Raw genomic sequence first — 10692 nt, 5'->3', positions numbered from 1 at the left:
ACACAGAAACCAGCATCCTGTACTGGTCTCACACTGAAACCTGCATCCTGTACTGGTCTCACACTGAAACCAACATCCTGTACTGGTCTCACACAGAATTTTCTTTCTCAGGTAGTTCAAGCACACTGTGTGTTCAGGTTCTGTAGACTAAACAGGACTATTGGGAAATTCCTTTCATGAAGTAATTTTCACATTGAAAACTCCAGATTCATTTAAATGGCATTTTATTACTGTTTAAACAAGAAGACAAAAGATTAGTTCCACACTGAGCTGATAGATAAATTCTTTGAGTTCTTAAAAAAAAAGTAGTTTGTAACGAGCCAAAAGTCTACACAGAAATAATTACAACCGATAAGATCACAAGACGGTCTCCCCTATGAACTACGGGCCAGTCTGGGTTTAACCTTTAGTACAGTTACTCCTTGATTTAACGGATTTCAGATTTAACGGACGAACTTCTGTGGTTCTTATGTCGGTACTGCCCCGTTATTGTCTGGTTGATGTGTCAGTACTGCAGTGTTTCCCAGTGAGAGCCTGGTTGATGTGTCAATACTTCTGTGTTTCCCAGTAAGAGCCTGGTTGATGTGTCAGTGTAACGAACAGTTCTTTCCGGACCCTATGCGGACGACACAGTCCGACGGAGTGGGGAAACACTGGGGAAACGTCATGCAGGAATACGGGGCTGAAGACAGGGGGGCGTGTCCAAGGTGCGCTGGTGCACGGGGGAGGTGTGGCCGAGGCGAACAATCCGAGAGAGTAGTCCTTAGGGAATATCCAAAACACAAGGGTAAGTCCAAAACCAGAAGATCCATCAGAACAAGTTAAAAACCACGAAGGCCGGGTCGGAACCGGCGGACGGGGAACAGGACCGGGAACAGAGGTTAAAACCTTAACGGGACCAGGCGCTTCCAGGTCCCGGACTCGCACGATATGGAAATCAGCCCCGTTTTCCTGCATGACGTTTCCCTAGTGTTTCCCCACTCCGTCGGACTGTGTCGTCCGCATAGGGTCCGGAAAGAACTGTTCGTTACAGTCAGTATGCAGGTGTTGTGCTTCGTCAGTCAGAGTGTTGTGTATCTGATGATATGAGATGATGTCTACTGTCTTGTCTGCTGTTCTATTTATATATACTGCACCTGAGAGACTCGTGAGAAACACTTTTCACTGTTAGTGAGCGTTCGTTTATCTTGGTTATTGACACACTGCGTAAATCTTACTGTCTACTGCAAATACCATGTAAACGTGAGCTGTGTTCGATACAGACTGCTTGCAGACAGGTACTGAACACAGACAGGGCCTCTCTGAGCTGGTCAGCGCTGCGGGTGTTTGGGATGAAAGTGTGTCTTCTGCTGTTACAGTACAGACAGCGCTGTGCAGTATGCGCTGTGCTGTATATACTGTAGAGCGAGGTTTAGAGAAATACAGTGCTACTTCTTTAGTAACTGCACACTATACCATACCTCTGCCTTGTGTCCCTAACTTCAAACAGTAACAGAAATCATGAAATTATCTACACGTGCTTTGCATCTCAACAATATAATATTTCACACAAGCTGCGTGAGGTCACCGATATGCTGGAACCTCTTGGCAGCACTGTAGTGGTTCAGGTGGTACACAGTAAAAAGAGATTTATTAATGCCCCAAGGGTGACCCCAAGACTGAGCCCCCAGCTGAGTCAGACCACGGGCACCCTGCTCACAGCTGAACCCCAGAGTCAAAAACGATTTCAGTGGAGTAAAAGCTGATCACACAGGAACGCTAGCTTGCAAAAGCACTCTATCCCATGACTCGTATCAGTTATTAAAAGGGTAAAAAGCTGGCTCATAATGTAGTTGGTTTTTTGGTTGCTGAATTGAAGGACGGTCCAGTTCAGATGTCTGCTGAGTTGTTTCAGGTGCAGAAATCACATTCAGGATCCGATGCGTCTGTTAAACGGAAGCGGAGATTAATGAAACACATTCATAGAGCTGTCCGAGCAGAACCCAACATTGTTCACACAGCGGCTCGGTTTGGAGTTTTAGAGTCTGCAAACACATCCGCTGGTTTAACATAAAACCAGTTTAGAATCGCCCAGCCAGTGTAAGGGGCATGTTAACTGCATGGCAGCATAGGGGTGCAGGGGTCAGCATTGCTGGGGTGCTGTCTGTGTGGAGTCTGCATGTTCTCTCTGGGTTCCTGTGGGTTTCCTCCAGGAGTTCCGGTTTCCTCCCACAGTCCACAGACTGGCTGGTGGGTTAACTGGTCTGTGAGGGGCTGGTGTCCTGTCCAGGGTGTGTGAGTGTGTGTGTGTCCTGTGAGGGGCTGGTGTCCTGTCCAGGGTGTGTGAGTGTGTGTGTGTGTCCTGTGAGGGGCTGGTGTCCTGTCCAGGGTGTGTGAGTGTGTGTGTGTGTCCTGTGAGGGGCTGGTGTCCTGTCCAGGGTGTGTGAGTGTGTGTGTGTGTCCTGTGAGGGGCTGGTGTCCTGTCCAGGGTGTGTGAGTGTGTGTGTGTGTCCTGTGAGGGGCTGGTGTCCTGTCCAGGGTGTGTGAGTGTGTGTGTGTGTCCTGTGAGGGGCTGGTGTCCTGTCTAGGGTGTGTGTGTGTCCTGTGAGGGGCTGGTGTCCTGTCCAGGGTGTGTGAGTGTGTGTGTGTGTGTCCTGTGAGGGGCTGGTGTCCTGTCCAGGGTGTGTGAGTGAGTGTGTGTCAGTCAATGGTGTCTTACCTTAACTTGTTGGCACCAGTGCATGTCCTGCAGAAAGAGAAAGAGACAAAGCTTGAGGACACACAGGAGAGAAACTCTTCACACAGCTGATGACTCGGGGGTTGACTGTGCAGTTTGAAAGCCACTGATTTATACGGCTCTCCCCATCGGTCGTCTTCGCCTGCCGCTGAGTGAGAGGGGGCTGGACCACACTGCTGTTCTCTCCCTGGTTCTCCTGCGGTCTCCCTCTGGAAAACGCCGCCTCCGCCCGCCTCGCCGTACCTGTGGATTTCTTCCTGTAGTAGAGTCCTCCGGCCAGGGCGACGCTCAGGCCCAGAACGAGCCCCGAGGCTCCGACCGCGATCTGGTTCCGCTGGGATCCGGGGGCCGGGGGCTCTGCAAGGAGAGGCCAGAGACTCCTGCTCCTCAGTCTGGCTCGGGGGGGAGAGCGTGAACACACACCCCCCCCGGCCCGCGGAGAGTCACGAGACAGGCGCTGCCTCACCCCTGGGAGTCAGGGGGTCCCCTCTGGCTCAACCTGGAGCTCCCCAGAGGGGGTCGAGGTGGCGAAGTGGGGTTCACTGACCCCCCCCAGAGGGAACCGGGGTGCCGAGGCAACACGAGAGGAAGAACGAGGAAGAGGAGGGGACTCAGGCGAGCGTGCCGGCGTGCTCAGGGCTGAAGCAGGGAGGAAGAGGAGGGGATTCAGGCGAGTGTGCCGGTGTGCTCAGGGCTGAAGCAGGGAGGAAGAGGAGGGGACTCAGGCGAGTGTGCCGGCGTGCTCAGGGCTGAAGCAGGGAGGAAGAGGAGGGGACTCAGGCGAGCGTGCCGGCGTGCTCAGGGCTGAAGCAGGGAGGAAGAGGAGGGGATTCAGGCGAGCGTGCCGGTGTGCTCAGGGCTGAAGCAGGGAGGAAGGGGAGGGCGCCTCACCCCACGTGATCTCCAGGGGCGCCCTGAGGCCGCTGTGCTCCACCCTGCAGGCGACGGTCTCTCCGGGCGCGGGCACGAGCTCCAGGTACGTGTGGGTCTGGTAGTGCCAGTCCCCGTCCGCCAGCAGGTCAGTGGAGGTCACGTCCCGCGTCACCGGCGCCCCCCCCCTCAGCCAGGTGACGTTGACGAGCTGTGGGTAGAACCCCAGCACGTGGCAGGCCAGCGTGGTGGGCTGGCCGGGGCCCCCCGCCCTGCCCTGGGAGATCCTCACCGAGGGCGCCACTGGCAGGGAAGACCAGGTCACAGCACAGCAGTGAGATCAGAGCGGATCAGATCTCTTCAGTAACCCTGGACACTCTCTCGCATCAGGACTCCTCTTTTCACAGAGCCCAGACCCCACCCAGACAGGGGCAGAGGGTACCTGCACACATTCAGTGGAGCTTGTATTGCAAAACTGTCCCCTGAAAGGACCAGGCAGACAAACGCAAGAAGAACCCAGCTTGTTGAACGGGGATTAACCGATCCTGAGTTTCCTCATGACGATCACAAAGCCGCTGTGCATGAGTCACAGGCGGGGCGAGCACCAGCTGTCTGATCCGGTGACGAGGCCGTCAGGAGGCTCACAGAGAGGGCAGGGCGCTGGTCTAGATTAAGATCCAACAGTCCCGTCTCGGGGGCTCTTGAGAGACCGCAGCCTGAGCAGGCAGCTGTCTCACACGCCCGCGACCCTCTGAGCGAAGACGTTCACCGCGGTCCTCATCAGATCATTTCAAGACCCGCAGCAGCACGGAGGACAGCCCTCTGAGCTGGGCTGGCCGAGAGCCTCGTTTCCAGCTCCCTCAGGAGCAGCCATTCTGAGCACAGGATTCTGAATTCAACGACTTTATTTGGGGGGAAAGTTTTGTGAGATAACCCGGCAGTGTGCCAGCGAAATAAACACTGCGATTGGGAGGCGTGGCGCAGTGAGAAAGAGCCCCCTCACGATCGCGACTGCAGCAGACTGCGGACACACACAGGCAGGCCCACGACAGCTCAGGCTCACCTGTCTTCTCCAGGATATGGTCGTAGGCGAGCTCAAGATTGGGTTTGCAGAAGGTGTTCCTGATAGTCACCACTCTCGCCTTCGACTGCGGATCGCTGTTCCAGCTCTCTGCGACCTTCGCCCCGTACTCAGTGTACCCCACAAACTTACCCACCCGGCTGTCATAGTGAATTAACTCCTTTCTCTCAAAGACATAACTCTCAACGTAGACGACGTCATCCGGGCTCCTCGAACTGAACTGACACGAACCTGAAAACTGGTAGACATGTCCCTCTGAAACACAGAACAGACATTGTCTTCAGTGTCATGATGTCCAGCAGGTGTGTTACAGTCAAGCTCCATCGCGGATTTGGATTTTAAATGGCCACTGGTTTTCCTGCAAGAGCACGTTTGCGACACGTTATAAATCAGCGTACTGTAGATCCAACACAACCTTGTTATTCTCAGACTGTCAGACTGGGTTTGAGCCCCTGGCATTAGAGAGACAGAGTCTGTGTTCAGTGAAGCACCAGGACCTTCCCTGGGGTGTTCATCAGCTGCAGAAGAGACAAACAGGTTGTTCGATTGCTGTGTGCCCGGGCCAATCGAGACAGTTTGATCTGAAAATACAATGGGGATTTCTGGACGATGGCCAGACCCCTCTCTGCTCTCCTGATGCGGCCCAGAGTTACACACGGCAGCAGCACAGGTGCAGTCTCCTGTCTTTTGGATGCAGTAACATTGTTATGTGTTCAGTGGTGCTAGAAAGTTTGTGAACCCTTTCCCACATTTCTGCATAAATTTGACCTAACATGTGATCAGATCTTCATCTAAGTCATAAAAACAGATAAAGAGAACCCTATAAAACAAATAACACACAAAAGGATATACCTTTTTATTTATTGATTGATCAAAATGATCCGGCATTAAATGTCTTTGTCGGAAAAAGTATGTGAACCTCTAGGATTATCAGTTCAGTTAAGATGAGGATCTGAGCACATTTTAGGTTAAATTTATGCAGAAACTCAGAACATGCAGGCACCACTGGACATACCTGTACGTACTGCTATTGCAGGTACAAACTGCAGCATTAGTTTGTCCTTATTAGTTAAAAAGTTACAAATCATTTTAGTTCCAGAACTGCTGTCAGTTTAAAAAAATGATTCTTGAGACGTTCCTTCAGCTAACGGCCTGGCTGCCCTGCTGCTGCAGTTTCCTGGAGTCGTCTTGTCTCTTACTGCAGGTCCAGTCTCCTGTGCGCCACACTAGGTCACTGTTGCACTGAAAGCCGTCCCCTGTCCAGCGTCCCGAGGGGACTGTACAACATGGCGAAGGAGGAGATCCAGCTCAGGGGTCAGGGGTCTGATCTGGACTCCGGACTCTCTCCCCCCGGACAGGACAGCAGTCCACAGAGCCGCCGGGACAGGGACCTTCTCATCCAGCACCCGGAGAAGACCCCCCCCCACCCTAAAGTGGCGGTTCTGATGACACAGTCGCAGCAGCGTGCACCTGTACCCAACGGTGTCAAACCGAGATGGGTCCTGGCACACTCGACCGCAGCGCGGGGCTGTACAGTCACTTCCTGCTGCAGGTGTACAGCGGACTGCCTGAACACCCTCTCACTGGAATGTCAAACGTCCCTGCTAAAAATGTGTTTTATGTTCTGAAAAGCACGTGCATTTACACGCGAGATAGACAGATAGATATTTGTTTCATTACAAATTTGACGTTTCTTCCAAATGTTATCGTTCTCATGTTTCACAGGAAAACATGTGACTTACCCACTCCACAGTGATCTCCGTGGCCCCAGTGGAACCCTGAGAACACAGCCAGCAGCTGGAGACGGCACAGGGCTTGTCGAGCCCACATCTTGAGAGCAGGAGCAGTGCTGAGGAAGTGTGCAGGAAGAGGACAGGCTGCTAATTCTTCTTCTCTGTGAGGTAAATACGGAGCACCAATCAACAGGCGCTGAGCTGTTGCAACATCTGTGTCTGAGGGAAGCAGCTGCTGAAAACTGGGCTTGCTTACAGTCTCTGCACATATAGTACAAGACACTACAGTTCCTCACACTACTGCAGCTCTTCTCTGGGCTCTCCCCTCGGAGCTCTGGACAGTAACGGGGATCCCCTCCTGCTCCACCAGTGTGTACCCCACCTGCATGAGGCTCCAGTCCTCTCACACACAGCAGCTCTCAGGGGGAGGAGAGCAGAGGGATGAGGCCAGTTCAGAGAGGGGGGTGATCAGGAGGCCATGATGGGTCAAGACCAGGACACTGGGGTGACACCCCTACTCAATTTCAATTCCAGACACGTCTCAAGTCATTTTATTTTGTATTTGTTACATTTAGCCCATGTTTTACTGCGTGTGTACTATACAGTCTGTTGTTCACTCAGGACAGAATAAACCTTTACCAATGAAGAGGACAGAAGCATTGCGATACAACAAGAGCTGCTCAATATCCTCATATATGTGTCAAATATGAGATTACTGTTGTTGAACAGGAAAGGCAATTAAAAATCATGAAGCTGAATTCTCTGTGAAATAGAAGTACTTATCACATGTGTTTACTTTTGCATATCTAAGTACTTAAAAACAATTCTCCATGTTTCTGTTGAGTAAACTTTTACAAAATCAAATTTATTTTCTTAATCATTGTTTTAAAGAATTTACATCAATAAACTTTAAAGAACAAATATCACATTACTTTCCTCACAAAATGCAACACATTTAATGAGCGATTTATCCTTGTAAAATGTTCCAGTCCGTTATAAAAATGTCTCTATCGTCACATCTTCTAACGAGTTTCTGATGCACAGGCGAAGAAAAGGAAAACTGGGGCTCGTTTACTGTACCTCTGTTTTTCTATTTCTACATGGAAGTACTTGGCACAGTGGTGCAGTGTTTAGCATTGCTGGGCCCTGGGTTCAGTTCCTGGGTGCCGTCTGTGTGGAGTCTGCATGTTCTCCTGTGTTGGACTGGTGTCCCGTGTTGGACTGGTGTCCAGGGAGGGGCTGGTGTCCAGTGTTGGAGTGGTGTCCCGTGTTGGAGTGGTGTCCAGTGGGGGGCTGGTGTCCAGTGTTGAGCTGGTGTCCAGTGTTGAGCTGGTGTCCAGGGAGGGGCTGATGTCCAATGGGGGGCTGATGTCCAGTGTTGGACTGGTGTCCAGTGGGGGGCTACACACTTCACACCAGTACCTGCTCTCAGTTGCAGCTGTTGCCCTTGATGAGGAAGAAGGTTCCGGCTGCCACTCCCAGCAGCCCCAGGATCAGGCCCGCCACGCAGAACGCTGTCGGCCCGATGTCAGACTCTGTCCCCGTCTCCGTCTCCACCTCTGTAGTTGGACAAATGACATGATGACACAGTCGCTGTCCCCCTTGTTGAACAGGGTGGCCCTGTCACCCCCTGCTCTGTCTCTCTGGAGAAGGACACACAGGGCTTCTCTCCAGCACGTTACTTCAAGACAGGAGCTTGTGTTTGACATACAGAGCTGATTTCTAACACTGGTCAGACTCGGCCGGGTGAGACGGACTTGTCACTGTTAGAGAACATCTTTCATTTACTGAAATCACTGCTCCACGCCCACAGCTCTTCCCAGGACACGGAATCAGTACAAACCTCTTATCTCATTCTTGTCACTGTAACGACACAGGCAACACTTAGGGAAAACACAGTCCCACTGGGGGGACTGTCTGAGCGCGTCTGTCTCGCCGAGTGAAGTGTCTCTGGACGGCGGAGTCAGAAGAGCCCTTCACTCACCCCAGAGTCTGGCGAGGGGCTCGGGCAGGGCGCTGTGCTGCACCTGGCAGGAGTAGACGTCGCCCAGCCGGGGTGTGAAGGGCAGGAAGGAGAAGACCTTGAAGCTGAAGTCTCTCCCAGAGAGCGGTGTGGTCTGGGTGACGCCCTCGGTGACTGGCCTGTCGTTGTGGGTCCAGGTCACCCTGATACCCATCGGGTGGAACTCCGTGACGGAGCAGATGAGCGTGTTGGGCTTCCCCAGCTCAACGCTGTCTCTGGGGTACACCATCGCAGTAGGTGCATCTGAGGGCATGCAGAAATGGTCTCACCATGCTGGATGGACGAAGGTACTGATTACATCATCCACAGTTTCCTTACTGACGCAGCTCTGGGCTCCTCATTCTCAGTTGTAAAATTACCCTTCAGACCTGGGGAGTTCATAGTCAATCCTTGTCTTTAAAATCACAATTATGCAGGAGAAACAGATGAAAGTTATGGTCCTGGGCCAGAGTGGTGACCTCCTGTCTGCTCTGGTCTGATGATTGTTAGATCTCATCCAACTGTGTCTGGAGAGAAGCCAGGGTATCGGCTTCAACCACAGGGCTGGGCAGCTTGTTCCCCACCCCCACCCCCCTCTGTGTACTGAAGAGCCTCCTGTCCTGACTGGAGGAGCTCACCCAGCTGTGTCTGGAGAGAAGCCAGGGTATCAGCTTCAACCACAGGGCTGGGCAGCTTGTTCCCCACCCCCACCCCCCTCTGTGTACAGAAGAGCCTCCTGTCCTGACTGGAGGAGCTCACCCAGCTGTGTCTGGAGAGAAGCCAGGGTATCGGCTTCAACCACAGGGCTGGGCAGCTTGTTCCCTACCCCCACCCCCCTCTGTGTACAGAAGAGCCTCCTGTCCTGACAGATTCACATTTCCACTTCCCTTCCTTCCTTCTTCCTGTGGCAGAGTATTGATTGTCTACGAAGCGCTCAATCACCCCACTGGAGTCTGCGACATCCCGCTGGAAGGATGCTTCCCAGCAGAAGGACAGCTGGTGTGGACGAGGCACAGGCTGAGGTATACGTGTCTGGTTCAGAAAGCACGACGCGCTGGTGGAGTAAGCAATGGGGGAGACGATAAATAAACAAGACTGTTGCCACCTCACCCTTCCTCTCCGGGGGGTCTCCTTCGGCCTCTGCCACTGCCTTCAGGCTGTTTCTGCAGAACTCCCTGCAACCCAGGGCCAGCGGCACCCACTCCCCACCAGGGCTGATGGGGTCTGCGAACTGTGGGAGCGTCATGACCACCTCTTCCCGGTCAAAATCCATGTAGTTCTAGTGACGTTGGACTGGCAGGCAGTTAAAAGGAAGCCATGATGCAGAACTGCAGGAGGAACCAAAGCAGCCTGATCAGATACGACGCAGGTTCTTCAGGTCGTACTGGCGGTTCACAGCAGGAGCGTTCTGCGAGGTGGACGGACGCGTCTTCCCTTGTCCACTCTGCTCGCGGAGTGAGGGCTCTGTGACACCGCCACACTTACCAGGAAGATCCAAGCTTTTGCAGAAAGGTTACAAATGTGCAAATAAAAATATCCCACTCAAGTCCACACGACAGATTATGATAAATGATCCGATATTACAATGTTGTTTTTTGTTTTTTTGTTTTTGGTAGAGTAAGAAAACAGTGTTTACTTACCATTAGCACGAACTCCACACCAGGCAGCTGCCAGAAACACACCTAGAACCTGGAAGAATGTCATTTTGTTGCTAAAGTCCTGGATCCTCGAACTGCTCGCTGATGAAAATGTATAAAAAGTTCAATCTGACTCTCAGCAGCAGAGAGGTGGAACTCCTCCCTCTCTCTCCATCGGCCAATGAAAAAAAACAAAACTGTCCCACACTGCTGTTGCTAAGATACTTCTGATTGCAGGCTCGTATTTATAAACTATTCATCTTTAAATCTGCATTTGAATTAAACCTTAATCACTAAAAATATTGTGGATCTAAAGAAGACTGAAACATACTGAGACCGAGGATAGAAGTTTATTAACCACACGTTGGTACTAAATTGTCATGGACTGCTTGAACCGCTGAATACACTTGACTACAATACAGCTGAACTGAACTAACAGTACTCTCAGAACTACCTCAGTACTCTCACAATAATCTCACCATACTCATACAATACTCTCACCATACTCTCAACTGGACTAACAGTACTCTCAGTACTACCTCAGAACTCTCACAGTATTCTCATCACTCTCACAATAATTTCACCATACTCATACAATACTCATACAATACTCTCACCATACTCTCAACTAAACTAACAGTACTCTCAGTGTT

The 10692-nt window shown here is 51.8% G+C and overlaps 2 protein-coding genes across 2 annotated transcripts; both read right to left on the bottom strand.

Annotated features, from left to right (window-relative positions):
- Positions 1–209: 209 nt before the first annotated feature.
- On the bottom strand, positions 210–10121 carry LOC148813626 (class II histocompatibility antigen, B-L beta chain-like). The gene is made up of 7 exons (XM_088908025.1): positions 10043–10121; positions 6410–6561; positions 4650–4922; positions 3608–3889; positions 2960–3073; positions 2699–2725; positions 210–1925 (listed from the first exon to the last, which is right to left on the bottom strand). The coding sequence occupies exons 2-6, from the start codon at positions 6495–6497 to the stop codon at positions 2700–2702; spliced, it is 783 nt and encodes a 260-aa protein (XP_088764151.1). The 5' UTR covers positions 6498–6561; positions 10043–10121; the 3' UTR covers positions 210–1925; position 2699.
- On the bottom strand, positions 7770–9675 carry LOC148813627 (H-2 class II histocompatibility antigen, A-K alpha chain-like). The gene is made up of 3 exons (XM_088907960.1): positions 9513–9675; positions 8385–8666; positions 7770–7959 (listed from the first exon to the last, which is right to left on the bottom strand). The coding sequence occupies exons 1-3, from the start codon at positions 9673–9675 to the stop codon at positions 7829–7831; spliced, it is 576 nt and encodes a 191-aa protein (XP_088764086.1). The 3' UTR covers positions 7770–7828.
- Positions 10122–10692: the final 571 nt, after the last annotated feature.

Source organism: Atractosteus spatula (assembly GCF_055471065.1).
Source record: "Atractosteus spatula isolate fAtrSpa1 chromosome 10 unlocalized genomic scaffold, fAtrSpa1.hap1 SUPER_10_unloc_1, whole genome shotgun sequence".
Taxonomy (NCBI): domain Eukaryota; kingdom Metazoa; phylum Chordata; class Actinopteri; order Semionotiformes; family Lepisosteidae; genus Atractosteus; species Atractosteus spatula.
Note: the sequence above shows the minus strand (reverse complement) of the source record. Positions and strands in the feature narration are given on the sequence as shown.

Bases quoted from the DNA above. Each gene is read 5' to 3' on its own strand.
- LOC148813626 (XM_088908025.1), bottom strand. From the start codon at position 6,497: ATGTGGGCTCGACAAGCCCTGTGCCGTCTCCAGCTGCTGGCTGTGTTC. The intron at 3,890-4,649 runs GTGAGCCTGAGC...CTTCCCTGCCAG, and splicing joins CCATATCCTGGAGAAGACAG to TGGCGCCCTCGGTGAGGATC. The intron at 2,726-2,959 runs GTACGGCGAGGC...CTCTTTCTGCAG, and splicing joins CTACAGGAAGAAATCCACAG to GACATGCACTGGTGCCAACA.
- LOC148813627 (XM_088907960.1), bottom strand. From the start codon at position 9,675: ATGGATTTTGACCGGGAAGAGGTGGTCATGACGCTCCCACAGTTCGCA. The intron at 8,667-9,512 runs GTGAGGTGGCAA...GCATGCCCTCAG, and splicing joins AGACCCCCCGGAGAGGAAGG to ATGCACCTACTGCGATGGTG. The intron at 7,960-8,384 runs GTGAGTGAAGGG...GTCCAACTACAG, and splicing joins GCCCCTCGCCAGACTCTGGG to AGGTGGAGACGGAGACGGGG.